At 48.1% G+C, this 27,797-nt stretch overlaps 1 protein-coding gene across 1 annotated transcript in view; it reads right to left on the bottom strand.

The window, feature by feature from the left end:
• SLC6A11 (solute carrier family 6 member 11) overlaps nucleotides 1-27,797 on the bottom strand; it is a 124,082-nt gene that overhangs the window by 84,505 nt on the left and 11,780 nt on the right. Inside the window, exon 5 of the mRNA XM_010377274.2 lies at nucleotides 11,027-11,159. Coding sequence (XP_010375576.1) covers nucleotides 11,027-11,159 — 133 coding nt within the window. The remainder of the gene's footprint in view (nucleotides 1-11,026; nucleotides 11,160-27,797) is intronic.

Below are 27,797 nucleotides of genomic sequence, written 5' to 3'. Positions count from 1 at the left end.
TGAGTGACTGCCAGGAAATGCTAGCATTTTCACCCCAATCAATCAAATGGGTGCTAGCACATGACAGGCATCACAGACTTGCTGGCTGATGGAATCAATCAACAAGTGACCACTCATAGCACATCCCATGTGGCTCACACTAGGAATAAAAAAATACATGCTCTTAGAGTCCCTGGCATGCAATGGGTTCCCAATCAACATAGGCAAAGAGGAAGGAAAACCGAAGAGAGGAAAGAGGGAAAAGGGAAGGAGGTAAGCTTTCTGGTCATTGTACACATGGTTTCTTTTCCCTAGAATCCCCTACTTCTCCTGCTTCTGGGAAATTAACAACTATCCACATTTCACACCTCAGCTTAACACCACTGGCTCCCCAGGGTCATGTTTATCTTTACCACAGGGAGATTTTGTAACTGTCTGTTTACTAGTCTGACTCGCACTCCAGCCTGTAATCTTGTTTAGAATTGGTATCTGCAGTGCCTGGCACAGGACATGGTACACAGGACAGGCTTAGTAAATATTTGTTTCATGGAGTAGGAAATCTCCCTGGACCCACAAGCTTGACAGAGATACAAGAGGCAAACTTAGGGATGCTCAGCTGGATGCTGCTGCTGCTAAGAGCTATGGCAAGAGTGAGGAGACGGCCGAGAAGGATGAGGGTGGGAGAAGTCAGGGAAGGCTTCCTGCTGGAGCAGAAGACAGCAGGGTGTGGCAGAAACAAAAGGGATGAAGAAGTAAGGGATGGAGAATCTAGGTCTGTGCAGTATTCTAGAGGCAGAAAGTTGCTCTGGATTCATTATCATAGTTCTGCCACTAAAAATTGACTTCAGCCTATTACTTAAACCTTTAGAGCCTCAGTTTTTCACATCTGCAAAATGGGGTGATTAGTATCTACTCCACAGGATGCTTGTATCAATGGGAGATATTTTACTTAGCTAATTGTCACTTGTGTGTTCTTAAGCATATCACAGCCTCATTAGTAAAGTTAGAGGACTGAATTTGCTGATTAGCCCTGTGTCTATCCATCCACATAGCTATTCACTACCCCCTACCCATCTCCCCATTCCCCACGTATCTACCTACCCGCCTACTCACCCACCCATCCACCCATCCATCTACTCACCCACCCATCCATCTACTCACCTATTCACCATTTTTTATTTAGGCACCTGGTTCAGCACCAGGCAGTCTGTCCTTTGGGAGCTTATTTTATAATGGGTCAAACGTGTGTATAAACATACAGAAAAGTTATAAATATACCAAGTCTACACTACAGGAGGTAGGGAGACTGGACTGAAACAGAGAAGGACCTTGAATGCTGGGCTCAGGAATGATATTAAGGCAAGGACTCTGGAATCAGACAGATGTGCATCCGCATCTTGGCTCTATTACTTACTGTCTCTGAGACCTTGAGTGGCTTCCTCAGCCTCTCTCTGCCTTATAAAAGGCAGGAGGGGGATAACGGCATGAGACCCTGGCAGGCTGCTGGGAAAATTAACAGAGAGGATGCTGCATGGTGCTTAGCACAATGCCTGCCTGTGGCCAAGCCTCCCGCAGTGTTAGCTCTGATTACACATGCTAAGGATTAGAGGGCAACACACGAAAAACGAGAGAATGTATAGTGGTGGGATTGGAGGGAACTATTCTTTCTTTTTTCTTCTTCTTCTTTTTTTTTTTTTTTTTATTTTGAGATGGAGTTTCGCTCTTGTTGTCTAGGCTGGAGTGCTGTGGCGCGATCTCGGCTCACCACAACCTCCGCCTCCTAGGTTCAAGTGGTTCTCCTGCCTCAGCCTCCCGAGTAGCTGGGATTACAGGCATGCAGCATCACGCCTGGCTAATTTTTTGTATTTTTAGTAGAGACGGGGTTTTGCCATGTTGGCCAGGCTAGTCTTGAATTCCTAACCTCAGGTGATCTGCCTGCCTCAGCCTCCCAAAGTGTTGGGATTAGAGACATGAGCGAGACTATTATTTTGCTTAGAAATAGCTTGTTAAAAGTATTGTTTGGACAATTTTTGAAAATCAGTGTCAGTGCCATAGGTGACGGGGAGTTACTGCCAGGTTCTGAGGGGAGAGCTACACAATGAAAGCCATACGGAAGGAAGCTGAGTCTGGCCATGGTACACAAGAAAGCCAGGGCCCCGGCAGGGTGCACAGTAGGGTGGCCCACTGGTGCTACCATCCAGGTGTGAGGCAGGGCATGCCTGCATGAAGGTGCTGTGCTGGCTCTGTCATGTGCAAGGCGGCTAAGGCTGTGGCTCCCAGTCATCCATCCAACACGAATCAAGGTGTTGCCGTGAAGGTATTTCATAGATGTGACTCACATCCACGGTCAGGTGCCTTCACATCCAGGAGATTATGTGGGATAACTGGGGTGGGCCTCAGTCACTCAGAGGAAAGGCCTACAGAGCAGAGCGGAGACATCCCCAATGAGGGAGAAGTTCTGCCTGTGCACAGCAGCTTCAGCTGCGTGGAGAGTCCCAGCCTACCCCTCCCGACGACCTGCCTCCACAGTCACCAATTCCTCCACTCGAGCTCTTCCTCTGTATCTCCTACTGGTTCTGGTTCTCTGGTTGGATGCCAACTGACATGGGTGGCAAGAGGGATGGAGGGGAGGGGTGGCCTTGGCAGGTGCTCTGGAGGGGGACCCAGCTCCACATCGATCCCGACTGCACTGGGGTGAGTGGGTCATTGCCCGCAGGCAACAGCAAGTGGGGGTGCCCTTGCAACATGCCAGCTGCGGTTTAGCCATCCAGTCTCAGGCTCGTGTTATCTCTCCCTGCTACCTCAAATGCCCCTTTGAACTTTAGCTCATCACTCTTCCTGCCACATCTGTCCAAGGCGGCTCACAGTTCCCCCTGCCTGGAGCTGCCCAGACATGCTGGCCCCAGGGTATCTTTCTTCACTGCAGCCCACCCTGGCTGCCAGGCTCACCTGACTCAATCATCCCAGCCTGGGCTCATTCTTTCACAAGTAACAACACTCTACTGTCACTGCATACGTCATGCTTTAACCCTGACAGAAGGGGAAACTGAGGCCTAGAGAGGTGAAACAGCCCTGGTTGGCCCACACTAACTCACACAGTTGGCAAGTGGTGGGGCAGGGTTCCTGACTCCCAGCTCCTGCTCGTTCCACTCCCCCCACCATCTGTGCCTCATCTTCTCTTATTTTCCCAATTCTTGAGAGCTAATCATTCTTTTACCATTCTCCATAGCACCTAACACAGAGCTAATATTCAGTAAATACAAAACAAATTCCCCACTCGTTTCTGGCTTAGTTTTCCAAAGCACTGTGCCTCACCCTGCACTGAGAGCAAAGCCACTTTGAATATTTGGTGCCTGCCAAACAGGAGGGTGGCTTCCTGTTTCCCAGGGAGACCCATGTGCACAGGGACACCATTGCACAGGCACCAGGTTCCAGGAGGGGCTCGGTAAGGGTTAACTGCAGCACCACTGCCTGCCCCTGCCACTGGGACTCCTGGCCTTCTCCAGGCCGCCAGCCACAGGACCCCCTCCCACCCAGCAATCACTGGGACTTTGGGGGGCCTTTGTACTTTAATAAAGACGGTATTACCAAGTCGCAAAACTTCCCTCCTTTCCAAGCTTCCTTGCTGCCAGGGTTCCTGCTAAAGGTGAAGCCCTGTCATTCAAGGCCAGAGAAAGGGCTGAATCAAGATGCTGAACTCTTTTGACTTAATGTCACAATCTACGGCTCTCCCCAAACCACAGTGGTGTGAGAAGTGCTCCCAACGGTATGGCACCTTCGGTGTCCTCGGGTTCAGGGCCCTGGGGCAGGGGCTCTCCTGTTTGGCCGCCCAGGCGTTCTGCATGCATCTCATGAACGCTCTAGTTTCCTCTCTGAATGCAGACATCAGTCCCGGCCCCTGGGAGAGTCCTGCCACCAAGGCAGCTCTCCTCTCACTTGAGACTGCAACAAAGGCCACTTGAGGGCCCAGAGACAGCGCTGCCCAGTTCCTTTCCTGGGCCTGTCCTCTGCTCTTTCACACATCCCTTCCTTTTATTTCCCCAGCCCCCCTCTACTCCTGCTTTATGCCTCATTGAGCCATTAGACACTTAAAAGGGTGCTCCTGTAGAATAAATTTTCCGTGTGCGGCTCCTGATGGCTCTCCCCGCTGGTGCTCCAGCCCACCTTGGTGGCAGTGGGGGAGGGGAGGAGCCTCCTGCAGCCCCTCTGAGAAATGCCTCCATCTGCAGATCCAAGACCTGCTGGCTTACCCCATGGTAAGCCATGATGGGCTCTGATAGCATCCCCCCATTGTGATCTTAAGGCTTACGCACCATACACCTTTGTTTTCTCATCTGTGAAATGGGGACGATCCTCACACCTTCTGCATAGTGTTGTTGTGAGCACTGAATGAGTTAAGGCTTTGGAGCAGGGCCTGGAGGGAAGAAGGCGCCACTCAGGCCTTGGCCTTGCAGTGACCATCCTCCAGACGACACGATCTGCTTAAGAGTCCTGTGCCACCTCCAATTCCTCTACTTGTGGGTGAATGAAGGAAGGGAAAGAAAAAAATCAATTCAAGGCTCTTTGCAGCTGTTTCTGTGTGAGTGTGTCTGTCTGTGTGTGTGTGTGTGTGTGTTTTCCTTGCCTTGGTGTCCTAGAGCTTTGAAAAGAATAAAAACAGAGCCCCAAAGCAGTGAAAAGGCATGATTCTTCTTAAAATCCCAGTTAATCCTGCAGCTTCCTTTAAAGTGGCAATAGGAGGAGGCGGGGAAGGGACCAGAATTGTTTATGCAGCACCCTCCCCTCCCAGTCACTGCTCTTGGAGACCAGGAAATGAGGGGGAAAAATCCATAAATCATCCACCAAGAGGACAGAAGAAGGAACCAGGCAGTAGGGAGAAAAAGGAACAGGAGCCAGCTGGGGAGGGTGTAGGGGCAGAGTGGAGGGACACTCTGACTGTCTGCTAGGTGGAGGTGGCTGTCTGCAGAGGGCAGTGTCTGGGCCAAAGGTCGGGTTAGCCCCGCCTATTCAAAAGGCAAAGGACAGCAAGGTCTCAAAATCTTATATGGAACTAGGCCCTGAAGAACAAGGATGAAACCCCGAGAGGTGTCTCTGATCTGACCACCTCTCTCCATTCTCCTGCCACCTCCTCCCTGGTCCTATGCTAACAGGGCCACACACCCTGCCACAGCCTCACCACTCCCCATTCAGTCCATTCACAACAAGCAGCCAGAGCCAGCTTACAGGGATGAAAAGAGACTGTGCTATCCCTGCTGGAAAACCTGCAGTGGTTCTCCAATGCACTTAGAAAAAATTCAACAATGCCTGACCCCCACCGCTTCCCTTCTGATCTCATGCCACCATCTTTCTCAATCACTGACTTTGCTTTGCCTCACAAGTTCACCAGATCCTTCCCACTTGAGACTTCACATGTGCCACTCACTGGCCCCGTCCCATCCTTCTCATCACAGACAGAGGCCATCCCTGACCTCTCTGAGGAGGACACCTGCCCTCATCCTTCCCTCTCCCAGCCCCATGCTCCCTCTCACTGTACTTATGTTGCTGGTTTATCTTCCATCTCTCTACCCCATGGTAAACCCCATGGTCTGGTTCATTGGCTATTGAAAAGAATCCCCAGCCTGGTGCCTGGTGTAGCAGGTACACAGTAAACACTTGCTGGGTGAGTGAACGAATAAGTGAGTGAATGAGCAACCTCTCTAGCACGTGAACATGTGGACATGTGAAATATCCCATTTGGGGCTGGAAGGCTGGAATGAAATTTTTAAGGATCCTTTAGAAAAGTTCTCCACTGAAAACCATCCTGTTGCTTTTTAATATTTGAAATAGCTCACACTTTGGGTGATAGCAATTTACATATTAGCTTCTTGTTAAGTGGGAATTTGTTTGCATAAATTATTTTAATAAATTAGACCATCAGTCCATAAATTTTTTCCATAAAGGGCCGGGTCACGGATATATTAGGTTTTATGGGCCACACTACGGCAATTACTCCACGCTGCCTCCGTAGAAACACAAAAACATCCAGGGATAATATGTGGGTGAATGGATGTGGCTGTGTTCCATTAAAACTTTATTTACAAAAGCAGGCAGCAGACTGGATTTGGCCCTAAAACCACAGTTGGCCAATCCCTGGATTAGATTAAAGCTTACCAAAACCACAAGAGAAGGACACACAGTCATGAAAAGGTTTTGTTTTGTTTTTTTGGTTTTTTTTTTTTTGGCTTCAACAAATATGCACAGAGATGCTAGAAAAATATCACAAAACATTAATATTGCTGTGCATGCTTTGGCCTAAGATAGAATTTATGATTCTGAATTTATGTGAAATTGTTGTTTCATAGAATATAAAGCATTTCAGTTGTTATCATTCTGCATGTCTGCAATGTTTGCGCAAATGAGAAATTCTAAGGGCAATTTTTATTCTGGAGGTGCTAGGGAACTACTGAAGGGTCAATGTTTCTTGAATGTGTGGGTGGGAAACAAAAATGGAGAGGACAGGATGTTTTTGGTGTTTTTCTTTTTAAACAAAAATAGACTTGGTCAATAATTGGATGAGAGGTATCCAACATGTCTGAGTGTTTTCAGACCCAGGATACCAGGAGAAGGAGCTGGTGACAGGGATGGGCAAGATGGATTCAGTTGATGAATAAAACAAAGACATAGGAAAATCACAAAGATGTCTCCACTTTCTGGTCACTTAATTTCAATTATCCCCACTCCAATTATCCAAAGTGAAACTTTACATCATCCAGAAGATACAAACAGTCTGGAAGTTTTCTCCTGAAGAAAGCAAGCACTTTAGAATCCTATGTTTTCACAGGACTTAATACACAATTGAGAAAGGCTTTTTTTTTAATAGGAGATTTCTGAAATTTCCAGTAGTGTCTAGAGCAAGAACTAAAAAAGCTGCTTCTGAGAGAACAGATTGCTCATCGGACCCCGAGGTTGGGAGAAATCCCACATGCCTAACGTCAAAAGATTGTGAGGCATACTGGGAGGTGCCCAAGGGGGTTCGTGGAGAAGAACACGTGTGGATGTTGTCCCGGCAGGGAGACGCTAACACCAGTGCTTCTAGGACTTCACCTCTGGTGTTGTTATAGCCCCATTCGGGATCAACTTATTCATGACCTGATCCCAAATCCTCACTTACAGAGCCACCTGCTGAAAGGCCAGGTCTACAGTGTCTGCCTCCCTGAGCAGGTGAAATGCTCACTGAATTGACTTAAAGTTGGGGATATTGTTTTAATATCCCTTGGAGATAGGAGGGGTCTAGGGACTTTTTCTTGAATTAACGAGCATTTATTATAAACGGAAATTTGTGCTGAGGCTTGAGTGTGGGCAGCAAGCTGAAACTTCAGGGAAGAGATGAAGAGGGAACACAAAGCTAGTCGTAGCTGGACAATAGCTGGGAGATGGGTTTCTTCCTATTCGAACAGCCTTGTGAAAAAGGATCTGGCTAGGGTCCCACAGGCCAGGGGCAGGGGTGACCTCTGCCCACTTGGGAAGTTTCAATTGACCCCATGTTTTATTTTTAGCTGTTTTTGTACAGAACACAAAAAAACCTTTGGGTGCTGGGCTCGTCTCCAAAGTGAAGTAAGTCGTAAACAGGAACAAAAGTGCCAGATCCTCCCCTGAAAAGCCTACCTATCAATTCACGGACTCGGCGTTTCTCTAAACTGCCAGATGTGCCCCCACAGAACCTCATCATTCATAACAAGCTGGGAAACTGGGGACCAGGCTCTCACTCCTGGCCTGACACTTATTCACTATGTGACCTCAGGCAAGGCCCTTCCACTCTCTGAGACTCAGTTTCTTCATCCATAAAATAAGGGCAGAGGTGAACCAAACCATTTCTAAGGATTCTTACAGCTCCAGCACACTGCATCTCATCCAGGATACTAATGCTGGCCTTGGGCACAGGACACCTGGAGGAGAAACCCAGTCTTCAGGAAAATACTTACTTGGCTCATCTGGTTCCAGCATTTCCCTTAAAAGCACCATTTAGAAAGAGCTGCAGCCAATAATCATTGAGCACCTACTATGTGCTATCTCATTAAATACCTCTTCATAACCAGTCCATAAGAAAATCACCATAGTCCCCACATCACAGATGACAGGTATGATAGTACATCCAGGACATGGACTGCATGGTCCCCATCCCCAATGCTGGAAGTTAATCCCAGTCTTCTGCTTCCTACCAGAGGATCCTTGAGCAAATTATTGATCCCTCCATGCCTCAGTTTCCTCATCTGTAAAATGGGGATAACGACAGCCCCCATCTCATGGGGCTGTTCAAAGCCTAAATGGAGCAGGCATGAGAAGCACAAAGGAAGCACTCATAAATATTAACCATTACTACTGATAATTATCATACTGCCATCACTACCACTCCTACCAGAGATGAGAAAAAGGAGGTTCAGGGAAGACGTGTGAAAAGACACCATTCAAAACAACACAATGTTCTACATCTTAATTGAGAGTCCGGGGGAGGCAAGGAGGGAGTAGCCTGGGGTCAGTGTTGAGGCAGGGTCACTATGCAACGATGGCCAGGCTGCCTGCCCTCCCTTAGCCCCAGGTTCTCCACTGGTAAGGTAGAGGCCACAGCTCGCCAGGCTGTGAGGATCTGTAGCTCTTGCAAGATGCCAGGGAGTGGAAAGCAGTGGATAAGTGTTCATTCCTTTGCCTTCCCCATAAGCCTCTTGTGAAATCTCTGAGATCATAGCTGTCGGCCCTTCCTCGAACTCAGTTCTTTGCATTAGAATTCTCCAGCGCTCAGACTTAATTGCCCAGTCAGCAGCGAAGGGCCCCACTACGGGACTGAGTCTTCTCCTGCTGGCTAAGCGAAACGGCACTGCTGTAGCTCACAGTCTGGGGCCTGCAGCTCAAGGCCATATGAGGTCCTGGAACAGCCCAACCATGTCCACACACAAGCCTCGTGCAGGCAACCTTTCCTGGACCCACGCACAGCCGCCACCCTGCCAAGCCCCACAGGCCTCTGTGTCAACTCCCAAGAGGTGGTAACCATAGCAGAATTAGTAATAATACCAACCATGATACCTCCTCCCTTCTCTTCACGGTTCATGAATCACTTTCATATATTGTCTGGGTAGGGTAGAGGTTGTGTTTTATTCATCTTTAGAAACCCACTGAATAATGCTAAGTATATAGTAAATACTCAGAAACAACGACTTGAATTATCTTTATAATGAGATTTTTAAAGATTGCCACTTACTCAGCATTCACTATTAGTTACTCTCTCTGTTGAGCACGGGCCATACTCAACTCTCCTTGCATTTCGTCCTCACAACCACCCCATGTGGTGGTAAGCTCACTTACCAATCACATCTTACAGAAGATGAAACTGAGGCTCAGAGAAGTTGAGCGACATGCCCAAGGTCATGACTAGAGAGTGACAGACCTGGGGTTTGAATCCTTGCTCTTATACCCCCAAGCTTTTTTTCCTGGAAGAGGCAGCAAGGAAGACAATGGGAGACTGTGTGTGGAGTCTGAAGAAGTAGATCAATAATGACACAGTTTTATAGTTGGAAAAAGAAAAATCCTGTTTTCTTCATGATACAAACTACAAAAAGCAAATATAAGCAAAATCACCTTGGCTACAGGGACATGAGAATCTCTGCTCTACTTTCTGCGGTCCCTCTGCATCTGTGTGACTGTTTTAAGTGCACCCTCAGCTTCCAGATAGCCCGTAGCACGGAGCACCTTGGCTTCCTTCCTGCAGATCCGCCCACCTCAAACGTTCTAGAAGTTTCTTCTTCATCCTACCCACCACTGTGGGAGCTGAGGGGAACATCTTTTGGAAAAGGGCCCAGAATTGTTAAGTTCCTGTTTCCCTGGAGGTTTTATCTCCAGCAGCAGTCCCAGCCAAGAACTTAGAGTTTATGAGTAACCGCCTATGGGAAGGAGGCAGGCAAGGAGGGATGTGGTCAGTGCAACCCAGGCATAAGAGATGTTTCATTTCCCCCTTTTTTGTAAGAAAAAAATGAATAGCAAAATGAGGAAGCCATTGGCATTAACACTCAGCCATAGGATTGGGGGCGATAGGGAATGGTGGGGACTGTGGCCAACCAGAGCTCCCTGGAAGGAGGTGGCAGCTGCTCAGTTCAAACACATGCCGCTGTGTGGGCAGGCAAGTCCAGGGTTGCCAAATCTTACTTTCCAAGGGATGCCAGAATCAGATTTCTTTTTTCCACATGAAATATCCTGATTTTTAAATGTTGTCAACGAATTCTTCCCCTCCCCACCTTTTTAAAGTAAACACAGAAGTGAGTTGGACTCGGCTGCAAGTTTCTAACCTCTGTACTGATCCTTGCAGTGCACAGCATTCTCACTCCCCAAATGTCCCCATGGTCCCCTCTGTTTCCAAGCCCCTGTGAAGTAGGTGACACCGTGTCTTAGGTAGGTGACACCGTGTCTCAGGTTCTGGCCAACAGCCTGTGAGTGGAAGAGCCACGTGTAACTCCCAGACCATGGCAGTTAAAAGCTAGCCTCCTCCAGTTTCTCTTCCCTGGTGAGGCAGCAACCCAGGAGACTGCATGGTGCAGGTGACACAGCAAGGCTGCAAGATGAAGCAGTTGCTCTTTCCTCCATACTCCAGGTGAGGGAGAAATACACCCCTGAGATCTTGGGGTCTGTCAGTGGAGGCAGCCAGCATCACCTGCCCTCGTGCACACCTAGAACCCCTGTCTTCATTACCAAAGAATCCTTGTAGTAGTTCAGCATTTCCCAATTTTCAAAGCACTTTAACCCCCTTACCTTGTATAACTCTCAACTCAATAAGACAGACAGGGCAAGGCTTTATTATTTCATAGACGTGCAAACTGGGGCTCAAAAGGTAAAATTGAACTGTCCTAAGGTGGGCGGCCAACAAGTGCTGAGGGTGGGTAGAGCTCACTCTGGTCCAGTGTTCCTCCCGCCTCCCAACTTAAGTGCTGGCCTCTGCCACATGAACTCCCCATTATTCTCTGGGTCATCTGTGAGCTCATGCCTTCCCCTGCCACGATTAGCTGCTTGAAGATCGACCTCTTACCTTTCCTGTAGACTTGGTCCCCTTCCAGATACAGAAGTAACAGATGGTCCAGGCTGCCAGGAGACACAAGGCCAGCTCCCAGCGAAGGTTCCCGATGTGCTCGATCCCATCGGAGATGGCCAAGACCCGGCGCCTGCAGAAGGTAGGGTGGAGAGTCACTGGGGCTGGGGCTGGGGCTGGCCCATCTTCAGCAAAGCTAGTGCTGCAGAGGAGCAGGGATTGGCCCATGTGCTCATTCACCCACGTCCACCATGGGCCAAATGCCTCCTCTGGGGAGGACATGGGGCCTCCAAGAGGAACAAGACGCAGCCCTCTGGACCTTGGATCATGGATTCACTCTCTGGGAGAAAAGACAGGCAAGTCTGCAAATGTAGTACAAGAACAGCATGGAAAGGGCTCCGATGGAGGATGCTTCCAGCCTACCTTGGGGTTCCCAGGAGATCATATTACCAGCCATAAACATCCTATATTCCTCCCTGAAGGGAGCCCCTACGTCCTGCCCTGCCAAACTTGAGGGGGGCCATAGGACTTGCTTTGACCATTGTTTGACCAACAATAAAACATGTACCATTTCAGATAGAAGCTTCCAGAGGCTGGGGGTATGGTTCTCCATCATCTCTTCTCCCTAACTCTGCTGTCATTACAGAAGTATGTGTCAAGACAGAGCCTTGAAAAGCCTGAGTTCCTGAGTGACCACCTGCTACTGTGTCAGAGACATAGTCTGAACAGGATATAACTTTGTTGCTTGAAGCTGCTGAGCTCTTTGGGGACATTTGTTACTGCAGCATAACCCAACATATCCTGACTGCTAAAGCGGGTCAGGGAGAGCTTCCTGAAAGAAGGATATGTGAGCCAAATTGTGAAAGGTAAGTGGAATTTGGTCAGAAGAAGAAGGAAGTGGAGATGGTTTTAGGTGGAAGGAACGGCATGACCAGAAGTAGAGGATGGTGTGCTTTGGGAACAGCAAGCTGGGGTGCAGGGATCAGAAGGAAACAGCAGGAAAGGTAAGCAGAGGTGGTACCAGGGGGAGCCTTGACTATCATGCCAAAGTGTAAAGGCTTCCCAGAGGGCCCAGGCCACAGGACAGGGAGGACTCTGGGTGAGCTAAGCTAATGCCACCAGGCTCACTTCCCTCAGAACCCATCAATTCTTCAGAGTTGACGCAGGCCTGGCTCTCAGAGCCCATGCCTGGTGTTTGTGTTCCTTTAAAGTCAAACTCGCCACGCTCCATATTGTGCAGAACTATGGCACCAACACAAACCCCCTCTCCAAGCTTGCTCTACGAATCCCATTCTGGCTGCCAAACCAACTCCCATCAGACCATGCCAGTCGCCTCGGCACTCTGGGAACGTCCTTTGAGAAAGGAGCTCCCATCCCACCAAGCATGAAAGCCACCCTCAGTGTCTGTCTCCCTGGGAATCCGCTCAGGGCCTGATTCTGCATTAATTACTCAATGACACCAATTAGCACTGGTCTACAGGCTCCCTCCAGCCCCAGCCCCGCCAGAGAAATCAGGCAGGTCCCCAAACAAAATCAGACTGTGTGCAGTCATAGATTTACTCAAAAGGAAATCAGCTTTCATACCCTTAGCCAGGAGAAGTGGGAACATCCACTGAAATACAATACATATTTACTGAGCACCTACTAGGTGCCACGCACTATGTCAAACCCTAGGATAAAAAAGATAAGCATCATACGGCCCTTGCCCTCTACTAGAATAAGGTGGACCAAAAAAAGGTCCCAGTTATTTATGAAGGAAAGGAGGCAGTCATTTAATTATAATAACAATTGTTATTTTATTTGCTTCTTATGTCTTAGCAGTCTCTGGCTTTAATTCATTTTAAAACTACAGGCCTTATTAAATGAGGCCTTTAAGAGAATCTATGAGTATAACAGAGTAGCATGTCCCCGAGCATGATCCCTGGGCATGATCCCCGATCCCAAAGGTTTGCCAGAAATACAAACCTTTCTGCACCCCCACCAGACCCACTGGGTCCCAACCTTTGCAAAGTGGCTCCCAGGGAGCTGCACTTTGTGATTTCCCCTATGAGTTCTCATACACAGTAAGGCTTGAGCACCACAGAAGTAGAGTTTCTTGCTAATGAAGGAGTGATCTCCAAATGCCACCCGAATCATTTTTAAACTTAATTTTTTCGGAGGGAGGAGGAGAGGGGTTTGAGGAAGGAAGTCATGGATCCCTTGAGAAGTTACCAAAGGGATGGACTTTCTCCCCAGAGAAACACACTGGCTCCCAAAATGCTGCAGGAATTTCAGGGTACCTACTGGCTCTCCTTTGCCCAGATTAAGAGCTGTGTGGGCTTACCTTGCCTTACACACGGCCACCCAAAGCATCCCCAATGCCCATCATCTGGTGAACTACAAGGGACAACCCAGAGCTGGAAGGAATCGGGGCTGCTGCGGACAGAAACAGCCCAGGTGTACTCTGCACCAGCCCACTCCAGATGCTGAGCTTGTCACTGGAGGAACACACGAGGTCCCTACTGAGCCGGGGTGTATGCATGCGTATGCACATGCACACATGCATGTACACACACACGTATACACACACACGCACACATACACACGTGCCTTCTTGTTGAAGTAGTTGTTTTCTGAACCTGGGACCTGAAAACTGGAACCCGTGTGGGGACAGAGGGAGAAAGCGGGGCAGGTCCGCCAGGCACAAGCTGGCTCAGATCCCCTCTCTTCCACAATGTGGATGCTGCAAACTTTTGAGTCATGCAGCCTGCTCCAGCACCCTCTCGCTTAATTGAACAATCTAATTCCCAGAATGGGAAGCAGATTACTAAAAGCTACGGAGGATGAATTGCTCTTTTGTTTTACCAGACACTGTTTGAAAACATCCTCAAACTATTTTCCTCAGGTTTTAGGAATGGACCTTTGGTTTCTAAAGGAAAGGGGTCTCAGGGGCCAGGTTCTCAGCCTGTAGGGCAGTGGGGTTGTTTTGAAACCCACAAGGGCAGCCTTTGAGAGGATGGGGGCTGGTGCACTCAACTCCGGAGACTTGGAGAAGGCACAGCTCTTCCTGGGAAAAAGCTTTCTTAATGACCCTCCCCCATGAAACGCTGGGACAGAAGAAAGGTCTGAATAAGGAAGAGTTTGCTGCCAACACTCTGGCCAAAAAGGACCCAGAGACAGACCTCCCCCGACACTGTTAAGAGAGCGGGAAATGCTGAAGCCTAGATGGGTCTCTGCAGAGGGATCCGTTTACATGAGTAATATTTAGTGTGTACCTACTATGTGCCAGGCCCTAAAGCAGATTCTTCACGAAGCACCCTTTTCAGGCCATAGTAGAGTAGTATATCTGGAGCTTTCCACCCAGAAGCTGCTCAAATCCCAGCCCTGCTCCTTACCAGCTGCTCCACCTCGGGGAAGCGGCATCACCTCTCTGAGTCTCAGCTTCCTCATCTGTAAAATGGGAATAATGATACCTACCTTCAATGGCTTTTCAAGCAAGAATGCATCTAACCCTCCCCACAGTCCTTGAGATGAGCACAATTATCATCACCATTTCAAAGACAGCGAACCTGAGGTGTAGAGAGGCGAAGTAACTTGCCCAAACTCACATCCTCAGCAAGAAACAGAGCTTGAATTTGAGCCCCAGGACGCTGGCTCCAGAGCCCACACTTTCAGCCTTGATTCCTCCATAACCCTAACATCACCCACCACTTTCCTTTCTTAACAAATTAAAGCTACAGTAAATGCACACCCCAAAGCTGTCTTATATGTCTTTGTGTACTAGGAGAGAGGAGTGTATGGAACATGGCATTCACACATTCAGTAATTATTTAAACAATACTTACGAAAGCATCATCGGTGTGCCAGACATGGAGCTAAGCCTGGGGGTCTTTAAAGAGCCCGTGGTCTAGTGGAGAAAGCAGATAAGGAAACAGCAGCACATGGAGAGGGTGGGCACAGAGAAAGGCAGGAGAAGCTCCCAGGCACAGCAGGAGACTCTTGTGGGGATCAGTATCAGAGTGGGGGTTTGGGGGTCCTGAAGGGTAAAAGGAAAGTTAGCAAAGAAGAGGGGGCATATGCAGGAGAAAGGCCCCCAAGGGCAAAAGCCAGGAGGCTGGGAAGAACACCACAAGGCCAAAGAAGGGCACGGTGGACTAGGTGAGCGCAGCTTGGGTCGGGTGAGAAGTAGGGTGAGGCGGTGGCCACATGGGGAGCAGGGGCTAGACTGTGAACCTTGCTGAGGGGCCGGGGCTTCTTCCTGTGGGTGACAGAAGCCTAGGGAAGTGTTCAACAGTGGTGAGACCCCATCAGATGTGCTTTTAGAACACTGTGGCTGCCATGGGAAGAATGAACGGTCAGGGTGGGGCAGAGGAGTTTGTCTCCATTTGAGCAAGCAGTAAGGAAGGGAATAGTCCTAGAGAGGAATGGGTGGCTGGAGAGCAGCAGAGGAACAAGGTGACTGCCTGGGGCAGCCAGCGGCAGGAAAGAGCCAGGGCTAGGCTGACACCAGGTTCACGCCACAGCTCCTTGGATGGGTAGGGTGGGTCTTTAGGCTGAGCAGGAGTGAAGTGGTGCTTGGAACAGAGGAAGAGATGATGGCCAATCATTCTTTTAGATAAGATGATGTGGAGCTGTTGGCAAGACACTCAGGTTGCTGCAATGCCCAGAGGCTACTGGGTCTCTGAATGCCACCCAGAAATGACATGCAGACAGGGAATTCATACCTGAGCCCTCAGCCTTCAGAGTATCCCGGGAGACCTGGAGAAGGGGGAAGATGGGGCCTACAACCAAGTCCCTAGAACCCCAACATCTTAAGGCAGCAAAAGGAAGGGAGTAGCCCTTGGAGAAGCAGGGAAGGAGTGGGCAGAAAGTCAGGGGAGCAACCCAAGGAGGGGGTATCCTCAAGGCAGAGGAAGGGGCATCTCCAGCAGGCAAGTAGCCGACCTGCAAATGCTGCAGGCCAGCCTGGTGAGAGGGCAATGCCTGCGGGACTTGGGACCAGGAGTGGGGAGGCCCGGAGAGCCACTGTTTGATCTTAGAGTAGACTGGGTCGGGGGCAGATGAGAGGTGAGACCCTGAGCCATGTGGCTGCTTCAGGAAGTTTGGCTCCGATGAGTTAGGGAGAGGTGGCAGCAGCTAAAGGGGCCACAGGGTACAAGCATTGTTTGATCCACATTTGTTTTGCTTTCAGGTTGGTGTAATTGGACTAGTTCACCAGAAAATATGGAAGGAGGGAGAAATTTCAGAAACAGGAGGGAACAGGGGATAAGAGAGGAGGAGAAGAAGTGAAGGCCCTTACGATGGTGGAAGGGAGAGAATCCATAGGTGGAGGTGTTAGGCCAGCCAGGCATGGAGATGTCCTTTCTACTCAACAAGAGGGAAGGAGTGGGGGAAACTAAGAGGGTGGCTTAAAAGCAAACTACATCCTTCCTTATTAAGAGACTTGGAGGAAGGAGCGGAACTGGGAGGAGATGGCAGTGGTGAGTACTGTGCTCAGCACCACCTGACACCCTCCCCCATCTCGCTTCATTCAGTCCTCAGGGCAACACCACTGCCGGGGCATGATTATATCCATTTCACGGATGAGGAAGCTCAGGGAGGTGAAGCAACTTGCCCAAATTGAGACTTTTTTTTTTTTTTTTTTTTTTTTTTTGAGACAGAGTCTCACTCTATAGCCCAGGCTGGAGTGCAGTGGTGCAATCTTGGCTTGCTGCAACGTCCACCACCCGGATTCAAGTGATTCTCCTGCCTCAGCCTCCTGAACAGCTAGGACTACAGGTGCCTGCCACCATGCCTGGCTAATTTTTGTATTTTTAATAAAGACAGGATTTCACCATATTGGCCAGGCTTGTCTTGAACTCCTGAGCTCAAGTGATCCTCCTATCCTGGCTTCCCAAAGTACTGGGATTACAAGTGTGAGCCAACCACACCCTGCCCCAGATTGAGAGTTGAAACCAAGTTCTTCTGATGCCAACACTCCCCACTGCTACACCAGAAAGTGAGCCCAAGGTTGAGAGGGTGTCTCTCACTCAGGCCTTCTCCTGTGCCTGATGGTCAAAGGACAGTGGCTGGAATCCCATGTCTGTTCCCTCTGGGCAGCTCACATACACACAGCTGCTGGAGAGAAGGAAACAGCCTCCCACCTGAAGCTTCTGGCTCCCAGCACAAGGGCTGGTTTGCCCAGAGAGCAGAGCTGGAGCAGAACTCCCTCCAGCCTGGCGCCCAGGAGGGCCACGTGGGAACAGCTCCCAGCCCAACCTGGGGTGGCCTCATCTTCATGTCGCACACGGAGCCGGCAAACAGATCACCTTTCTTTAACCTGCCACCGAGGAAAGTGCTGCCAGGGCCCTGGAGACCGCCCCAAAAGCTGGCGCTGAGGGGCTGAGCTATAAATAGCCCTGCTGGTCTCCCAAAGCAACAAACACACAAACCAAAAAAGGCCCATCACCAAAACAAATGTGCTTTCCTGGCCCCCGCCAGGGAGCTGGCCGCTGCCTTGGGGAGTCTGCTCTTACTTCTCCAGGAAGAAAGAAGTACAGTCCCCTGCACTCTCCACATTTACGGGGGACTCCGACAGAGTCCACAGCAGGGGCCCCTAAACCAAGCCAGGGACTCAGCCATGCCTCCTCTGCAGGAATTTCAGGCCTCTGCATCACACACTCATTCAGTCCATACTACAGTGATGAATAAGCAGGCTGTTCCACCTTAGGGAACCTACTGTCTAGGGGTATAAAGGTATCAACAAGGATAGTTACAGCTTGCATTTCGCACCTGCTCACCATGCCATTTGTAAAATCTGATCTGACCTTCTCTGCATCTTCTCAGGTGAGGACAGCTATTATTCCCACTCTACAGATAAGGAAAGTGTGGCTCAGGCAGGTGACATGCCCAGAAAGTGGGGACAGATCTTGAAGCCATATCGGTTCAATGTCAGAAGCAGAGCTCAGAATCACTGCCCTGTCTTGGGAAAGATGGGGAATTCTGTGATTATGGGTGTCAGTGGAGCCAGGAGCCAGGGAGTGCAATCAGGGACTGACATACGCCTAAGGGGTCTGGAGCTACCTCTCCAATTCCCTCTGTCCCTGCAAAATCCTACTCTTTGTCCACACACCAGACTCCATCAGTCCCCAAACATCCTGCACTTCCTCACATTGCAGCATTCACTCCCGTGATTCCCTCAGCTGGGAACATCCTTCCCAATTCTCCCCAGCTATCTATATTCTAACCATCCTTCAAGCACCAGCTCAAATAACACTAAGCCTCACAAGCGCTTCCTTGGTCCCCACCCCAACTCCAGGACCAGCCCCTTCAGCCATTCACGCTAAGCAAATGAGTACCTCACTGTGTACCAGGGACTTCTAGGCCAGAGCTCAGCAAGCTTTTTCTGTAAAGGGCAAGGCACACAGTCTCTGTCCCAACTATTCTCTATCCCTGCAGGGTGAAAGCAACCACAGGTCATTTGTAAATGAATGGGTGTGGCTTTCTTCCAATAAAACTTTATTTACAAAAACAGGCAGCAGCTGGGATTTGGCCAGTAGTTTGCTGACCCCTGTCCTAGGCTAATGCTTCCCAAAGAACACTAATCCTCCAATGTCCTGAGTTCCCAGGTCACGCTGGGCTCTCATTTGAGAAAATACTGCACACTAGAGTTCCGTAGAGATGTTCATTGCTTAGTAGAATATTAAAGGTTCTGAGAAGTCCTGAAACAACATTTGTATAGCTTTATCTAACTCAATGTTTCTCAAATTTATTGAGAAGTGTTCCTCATTGAAATGGAAATTAAAACCACAAGAAATACCACTTCACACCTACTAGGATAGCTATAATCAAAAAGTCAGACAACAACAAATGTTGATGAAGATGTGGAGAAATGGAACCCTGATATATTACTGGTGGGAATGAAAAATAGTTCAGCCACTTTGGAAAGCAGTTTGGCACTTTCTTAAAAAGTTAAACACAAACCCCAGCAATTTCACTCCTGGATATAAGCCCAAGAGAATAAACATATGTTCAAACAAAAATTTGTACACAAATGTTCATGGCAGCATTTTTCATGATAGCCCAAGGTAGAAACAACCCAAATGTTCATCAACTGATGAGTGGATACACAAAATATGGTCTATCCATGCAACAGTATTTTATATAGCTACAAAAAGGAATGAAGTACTGATTCATGCTACAACATAGATAAACCTTGAAAGTGTTATGCTACATGAAAGAAACCAGTCACGAAAGACCTTAAGTTGTATGGTTCCATTTATATGCAATGTCTGAAGAAGGCAAATTCACAGAGATAAAAAAAAAAATAGCTGAGGGTTGCTTGGAAGTGGAAATGGAGATTAATGGTGAATAGGCAGAGAGCTCTTATTCGGGGGATAGAGACATTCTAAACTTGTATTGTGGTGAGGGCTTCACACTTGGTAAATTTACTCAAAACTGTACACTTAAGAGGAGTGCATTTTATGGCATGTAAACTACAATAAATTTTCTAAAACGTTAAGAAGGGCTCCCCTCTCCCATCCCTGTTTCTGCTTTTCCAAAGCAATACTTCCTAACATCCTGGAGAACACACACTTGGGAAGGCGTGTCAGGCGCTTTCGTGTGTTATCTTGCACACCCATTGTTCAGAGGAAACTCAGGCTCCACAGAAATAGTTACCTTGTCCAAGATCACAAAACCGGTAGGTAGCAGAGCCTGGTCTTGAACCTGTCCCTTGATCCCAAGTTTAATGCCTGTGCTGCCCCTCTGTGGCTGGAGGGTGAGACTGAGGGCAGCAGGAGGGAATGCAGGGAAGAGAGTGAATCTAGAAGTGGGGACTTTCCAGAGGAGCAGGAACCCAGGGAAATGCCTCAAAACTTAGGCCTCACAGGGAGAAGTGAACAGAAGTCCTGAAGGTCAGGAGGCAGAGTGCATAAGGGAAAGGTGAGAGACGGAGGAGCTGCTGCAGCTGTGAGGAATCCACCACGGGTTATAATGCAGCCATTCTCACTTGCAGAACGTGGATCCCACGTGGCAGGAAGGGCCTCCCCCACCCCAAGGCTGGGGTCCGGGTCCACAGATTCCTGCCCCTTATTCCTCCTCCCAGGACTCAAGTAGCTCAAAAATGCCGCCGAGGTCACAGCTGCCCCAGGTTCCCCACACATGCCCAAGGGGAAGCAAATCTGCATTCAGGAGCAGCCAGAAGCTCAGATAAAGCTGGCCCACGTGTGCTCTGGCCCCTCCGAAGTGGTCTGCATTAAGGATTGCAAGAAGCCACTGTGTGCCCTGGATGGGTGGTGGCCAGGATAGGCATGAGAGCATCAGGAGCAGCCCTGCACAAGGAGGTCAGAGCGGGGAGTGGATGTCTGGTCCCAGTCTGGGTGCATTCCACTGGGAGGCCACAGGTGGTCACCTGTTTTTGGAATGTCACTTCATCCACCTCAGCTGTAAAATGAAAGTGAGGATGGGAGGTCTGTGGAAGGGGACTGGATTGTGAGGAGTTACCGCTGACCAGCAATGTCATACTGTCCACAGCTCACTTCATGCCAACTGCACTTTTAAGTGCTGTCTATTTACACCCATTCTACAGAGGAGGAAACTTGAGCTTCGGCATTACCTGCTCAGGGTCCCAATTCCTAAATGAAAAGGTCACACTGCCCCAGCTCTGGTGCTTCTCCCCGATCCTACATGTCTTCCATCTGCCCCTTAGTGAGAAGAGTGCACAGCACAAGCAAGGGATGTGTGTGTTTGGGTGTGCATGTGTGACCCTGGAGAGTTTCATATACTTCCTCCCTGTTTTGTTAAAAACAACCTAGTCAAGTTATTCTGCTCCTGACCCTGAATTAAATCATTCACTCATCAGTGCCTTGTGCCACTGGCTGGAGGGCCACGTATCACACACTAGAGGCCAGCATCAGTTGACAACTCATCACCACAGCAGGTTAGAGTCAGGACGGGTCCTGACTCTAAAGCCACTTCCTAAAGAAACCCTCTGAAACCCAGGAAGTACCCAACCCACAGGGCTTACATTGTTGCTGCTGGATGCTGAAGGCTTCTGTGAAGCCATTCCTCATGAGTTTCTTCCTTCGTCCCTTCCTTCCTTTTCCTATCAAATATATTCCCCATCTGCTGAAAAACAAAAAACAAAAAAACAAAAAAAAACCACTTCTTTCCAGAGCCTGAGTCCATGGGGCTGCAGAGAGGCGGCATACAGCAGTCCAACTCTGCACCTGGGATAAAGCAGGCAGCTGACCATATTTCACACACAGGAAGAAGCCTGGCATGGTGGAGAGATGCAGGTGGCTGGGTTTTAGACCAACTCGGGCTCTGGCCCACCATGAGAGGCATTTTGGTCAGGTCACTTAGTATCTCACGTCCTCAGAATCCCCCGTGTGAGATGAGAACTCAGATACTGATATCACATCATTTATAACCTGGGTGGATGGGTTAAATGAGGTCATGTGCTTAGAGGGCGCTGTGCAGGGCCAGGGTATACAGTAGGTGCTTAGTAACCAAATGTGACTTCCTTTTCTCTACTGCACCCATCAGGATGTAAAAAGAACCTCATACAAAACTCTTGCAGTTCAGTAAGTTGCTGCTTCCTGTTCTATACTGTAAGACATCTAGTGTGAAAAATACAAATACCCATCTGGCTAATTTTATACACAAATATGTTTACTGTAATGATCAAGAACTAATAATAACAGGCGACCACAGCTATTCAGTATTTATTAAGCCTGATTACTACTAGTAGTGCTATAACAACAATTGTTCCCATTTTGCAGACAAAGACAGTGAATTGCAGAGAGATTTAAGCAACAAGTGGAAGCAGCAGGATTCAAATTCTTGCTTTCTGGTGCCAAAGCCCAGGTCTCTAGGTCCCCACACCACACCACAGCACGGTACTTTTAAATAGCGTTTCAACAACCGTGCATACAAGCAGAACCTGGATCCTCGACTGAAGGGCTTTCAGTATAGTATTCGGATGGTGTCATCACTAGAAGCATTAATTGGTCCTTCTGGGGAGGTGTTCTGGGCAAGAGGCCATCCCTGGCATTGATGGTTTAAGGCAAATAGACCTTGGGTTCTCCCTCAGGCCTCCACCCCTTACACTTAATTGGCAGTGGGCCAGGCTTGGTGCCTCATGCCTGTAATCCCAGCACTTTGGGAGGCCAAGGTGGGTGGATTATCTGAGGTCAGGAGTTTGAGACCAGCCTGGCCAACATGGTGAAACCCCCATCTCTACTAAAAATACAAACATAGCTAGGTGTGGTGGCAAGTGCCTATAACCCCAGCTACGCGGGAAGTTGAGGTGGGAGAATTGGTTCAACCCAGGCGGAGGTTGCAGTGAGCCGAGATCGCACCATTGCACTCCAGGCTGGGCGACAAGAGCGAAACTCTGTCTCAAAAAAAAAAAACTTAATTGGCAGTGGAGAAGTGCTTCTTGGTGCCTGGCAGATAGGGGTCCTGGCTCTTGCTTCAGGGATGGCCACCAGGATGGGTCTGGCTGGGGACAAGGGAGTGGAATTGCAGATTTTGGCATGCCCCTCCCTACTTCAGCAGCTTGGAAACCCAAATCCTGTTGTATGCTGTATTTTCTTCTTTTACTTAAACCTACTTCCTACATTTTCTACAAAAAAGGACACAGATCACTTTTGCACTAAAGAAATCAAGTGCCCACTGGAAAACCTGCTTCTATGAAAGGGAACAGACAGAAGAGGAGAATTAAATTTCTGAACCCGGGAACTTGTATGCTTCGACAGACAGGGCAAAAAGGAGAGTAAGAGGAGTGGTACCAAGAGTACAGTGAAATACAGGCAGGAGGAGACTCAATTGTGAACAGAGTTCTCTCTTAGGGAAAAGGGCTAGGGAAGACATATTTATAGGTTATATTTAATCTGACATACAAACGTATCCCATTTATATGTCTATTGTGTTTTCACTGCTTACAACAATAATCACCTTTTTTTTTTTTGAGATGGAGTCTTGCTCTGTTGCCCAGGCTGGAGTGCAGTGGCGCGATCTCAGCCCACTGCAAGCTCCGCCTCCCGGGTTCATGCCATTCTCCTGCCTCAGCCTCCTGAGTAGCTGGGACTACAGACGCCCACTACCACCACGCCTGGCTAATATTTTGTATTTTTAGTAGAGACGGGGTTTCACCATGTTAGCCAGGATGGTCTCGATCTCCTGACCTCGTGATCTGCCCGCCTCGGCCTCCCAAAGTGCTGGGATTACAGGTGTGAGCCACTGCGCTCGGCCAATAATCACCATTTTTAACATCAGTTAAATATTCAACAATTAGAATAAGAAGGTCACAACATCCTGTTAGGGCAACAAAGTGTTGATCTGGGTTTGCTTTGGTGAACTGGTGAATCTCCTGAGAGTACTGCATGTGGCCCAAGCCCCCATTCAGCACAAGTCTGGTATGTGTCCACAGTGGGACCTCTTCCTGTTCCCCCGAACCCTAACCAAGGATCCCTAGCGCCTCCCTGGTGGGGAGGAGTAACAACGGCCCTCTCCTTGAGAGAAGAGATCCTCTGTGGGGCAGCTGGTTGGTAGGTTTGGGGCACCAGGGCTGCTTGGGGTCACTAGGAGCCAAGAAGCTAGTTTTGGGTTCTGGGAAATCCCTCAGCGTTTCCAAAATTATGTTTAGTTAGTGGTAAAATTGAAATTTTTTTTCTTCTGCCTGCATTACAGGCATTAGTTCATTTAAAAAATTAAATGAACTACTATCAAGACAAATGGTAACTAAACAAAGAAATACGTAAAGATTAACAAGGTGGAAGCTTCTACTAGCTTCTTCTCAACGTCTGCCTACAAACTCCCCTTTGTGTTAAAATCTTCCATTCACTGGAAGGAAACAGTAAATGACGAAGCATTCAGAAAGCAAGCTTCATTTTACTTTCCAGGGCTAGATATCTCTGTGGTCCTATAGGCACATATAGGAGAAAGAACGAACTACTAGTTTCTTCACAACGTCTGCCTACAAATTACTGTAAATGGGATTTGTTACACAAACAGGAGGGTTCACTATGATAAATAACAGCTTATTCACTAACCCTGTGGCTTCTATTTTTTAAATTATGAAATCATGTTCCTAGTTTTGTTTCTAATTTAAATAATACAAAAATGTACAAAGCAAAAAGTAAGCCTCTCTCTACAACCTCACCTGCCCCCGAGTCCCACTCCTGGGTAATCTATTAATAGTTTCTTATGTATACTTCCAGACATGGTTTATGGTTATAAAGGCATATACAACACATGTATTACATACGATATCATATACAACATTTTACAACTCACCTTTTTCACTTACTGTTAGCTTCTCTGTGTCAACACATTTTCTGGGTAATTCTTTTTTAGCAGTTGTATAATTTATCTAATTGGTATCATATTTAAGAACATTTTACATGTCCTTTTTAACTATCATATGCAGTGCTGCTGAGGACATGCTCAGGTTCTATGTAACTGGTGAGGTCATATCATGAATAAACTTTAAGAAGTAGGATTTGGGGACAAAACTTATGTGCAGCCCCAGTGCTGCAGGTTATTGCTAAATTGGCTTCTGTTGCTGTTGTTTAGAAAAAAAAAAGGGGGCCTTGAGAGTTCAGGCAGATTAAGAGCTGCCCATCTGCCTGCATCAGAACAAGTTCACTGAGGACGCATGAGGTTAGAAGACCTCACAGCAAGTGGGAGGCTGTGGAGGAATTAATACATCAGAGAGACCGTTCTCTTACTCCCTTCAGTGTATTCTATGGACAAGCATGGCAAGACTGCTTCTACCCTGTCTTTCCCAACAGTGCAGGGCACCACCAACCAGCTTCCACTTCCGTAGGAAGGAGCCTTAGGTTCCTGCACCTGGACCACATCCATGGCCTCCACCTGCAGCCTGGGGAGGCTGCCTTATCCTCAGGCCTGATTACACAACTCTAGGAATAGAACATTTACAGGCATCCCACAGAATCACTGCAAACCCTTTAGAAGTGTACAGAGGCCCTTCATGCTCTTCTCCAGGCTCTTTGACTGTCTTGCCATTCCCCAAACAGTCTCCCACTATGGGGTCACCACCCCCGCTGCTCCCTCGGTCCTGTAGCTCCTGGGACCTCCACACGGCTTGCTCCCTCACTTCTCTCAGTTCCCTGACTGACATGCCACCTCCTCAGAGAAGCCCTCGCTGACCCTCGGACACTTTCTGTCCCCTAACCCTGCTGACTTTTTCTTCAGGAAACTGATCTCAGCTTAATCCAATATTTTCTGCTTATTTGGTTGTTGGTGCTCTCAGATCCATAAGGATGAGTTTTTGTTTTGTTCATGTTGCATTCCAGAACCTGCAATGAGACCTGACATATAGTAGGTGCTCAATAAAGACCTGTAAGGGCACAGATGCTCTGGTCCCTGCCTGCTCTTCAGTAAAGTCTACCCTTAGCCCCTAGGATCTAAATGCAGTAGCATTGTGGGTAAAATCCATAAGCTGAAACACACAACTTCAGGTCTCTGTGCTCTTGCTTTTTTTATTCTCTCCACCTGGTATGTCACTTACTCACTCCATAGCCAACCACATGAACTTCTATTCATCCTGCAAAACCCAGCTAAAGTATCACCAACTCCACGTAGCCTTCCCCAAAGTCCAGGTATCCAGGTTTCCCCAGTCTCGCACTGCAAGCCTCCTACAGATATATCTGTTACCTCGTAATTCAAAAACTCTCTTTTTTTTTTTTTCCTAGTTCCCAGCTTCCCCTGCCGGGCTATGTGCTTCTTCAGGGAGAGCCAGTGTCCTCCTCATCTTTCTGGCTACTTATAAGATGTCCAGCACCCAGTATTTACTTAGAAAAATGTCAAAAGAACAATTAAGTGAAGAAAAAATGCACTAAGAAAGCTCACCATGCCTACTATGAGGGGAAAACAAGGCCTTGCTTGATAAGCCTTCTCTAAAGAATCTTAAAAAGAATCCACATAGACTTGCAGAGATCTGGATAAAGTCTCCTGTGTAAAAACAGCTACTATTTATTAGCACTTACCACATGCTGGGAGTTTTGTAAGCATCATCTCATTCCATGCTCTTGACAGCGGGGTGGGTACATTTACCATATGTCATCCCGTTTTCAGAGGAGCAGACAGAGGCTCTACAGGTTAATCAGGGTCACACACTTGACAGGTGGAAGGGGCAGCTGCTTAAACTGGGCTCTAGAACTTGCCGCTAAAATCTACACTTTAGCTATGGGGTGATGTGTTGGCAGTATGGTGGGGCCAGGTAATTCAAACTAGCAGAACAGGATGTTGCTACACAGCATGCAGTGCTGACCTAGGAAAGGGTCCGAAGGGCACTTCTGATGCTGAATCAGGAGGCAGGAAGGCTACTGTAGGCAAACAGACCCAACTGTGCACAGGCCTTGGCAGCTTGGGCCCAACTATGACTCTGTACCTGTAGAGATGGGGCTGGAAGGGACCCTGTGCCTCCAGTAGCCAGAACTAACACAGGCACCCCACCCATCAAAGTTCTCAGAATGTGTTATCTCATTTAATCCTCACAGCAGCCCGGAGAGGTTGGTAAGGCAAGGAACAGAGTTAACCCCATTTCACATATGGGAGAACCAATTGCAAAAAATCTACTTACATAGTAAAACCTTTCCAAAGAGCTTAAGATGGGCTGGGCTTCCTACAGGAGAAGACTCATTCATTCAATCTTCATCTCAGCCTTGCAGGTGGGTGTTCAGGTAGGTGTTATCATCATTTCTGATTTACAGATGTGGACACTGAGCTCCAAGGGGGTAAGAAACATTCATTCATTCACTCTTCCATTCATTCATTTCAACAAATATTTATTGAGCACCTAGAATGTGCTGGCAAGACAATCATGAACAAAACAGATATTGTCCTTGCCAGCATGGAACTTAAATTCTGATGGAGAAAGACAGAATAATCAAATAAATATACAAAGATTTCAGATAATATAAGAACTATTAAGAAAGAGTGACAGGGCATTAAGAAAGAGTGACGGGGTTGAGAGGGACTGGGGTGCAGATTCCATGGGCATGGTCAAGGAGGGCTCCCCATATGACATTGACATTTGAATTAAGACTCAATGGTAAGAAGGAGCCAGACACACAGGATCTGGTGAGAAATCTTCTAGCAAAAGGAAAAGCAAAAGCCAAGAGACTGACCCTGGGACAAGGCCCATATATCTGAATATACAGAAAGAAGGACAGAAAGAAGGCCAGTGTGGAGGAGAGTAATGTGTAGAGGGGAAGACAGGCCTGGGAAAGAGGCAGGGAGTCACCCCAGTCCCACAGAAAGAACCAACCTTCACTCTAGTTCCTCTGATCCCAAATCTCATGTCCAAAGAAAATCACTTAAAACATCCACGTGACTCAAAAATAAACACTAAAAACAAAACTCCTCCAGTGAAGATAAACCAGAAAAATAAGGCCTCATCCTTCTGAATAAATAGAACTGAATACCCTTAGAGCTTAATTTGGGCCCAGCATACAATATGTGCTCAACATGTGCTTGCTGAATGGACGCCGCGCAAAAACAATTTTGGTTGTATACATAGCAAGAATGGAGTTGCTCCCCAAACCCTGGACTAACAGGACTTGGAGGCTTGAGAAAGGGAAGCGAAGATGAATCAATGTCCATCTGATGCCACAATATTGGTTATGCACTAAATAGCATTCAATCCCACCAGAGGGTACAGGCTCAAAATTTAGAACTGCAGACACATTTAGATAAATGCACGGATGCCAGATGCATAATGGGTTACTAAGGGAAACGAGGGTGGCCTAATTTTGAAGCCTGACATTAGGAAGACAAGCAG

The sequence above is a fragment of the Rhinopithecus roxellana genome, chromosome 1, assembly GCF_007565055.1.
Source record: "Rhinopithecus roxellana isolate Shanxi Qingling chromosome 1, ASM756505v1, whole genome shotgun sequence".
In the NCBI taxonomy this organism is placed as follows: Eukaryota; Metazoa; Chordata; class Mammalia; order Primates; family Cercopithecidae; genus Rhinopithecus; species Rhinopithecus roxellana.
Note: the sequence above shows the minus strand (reverse complement) of the source record. Positions and strands in the feature narration are given on the sequence as shown.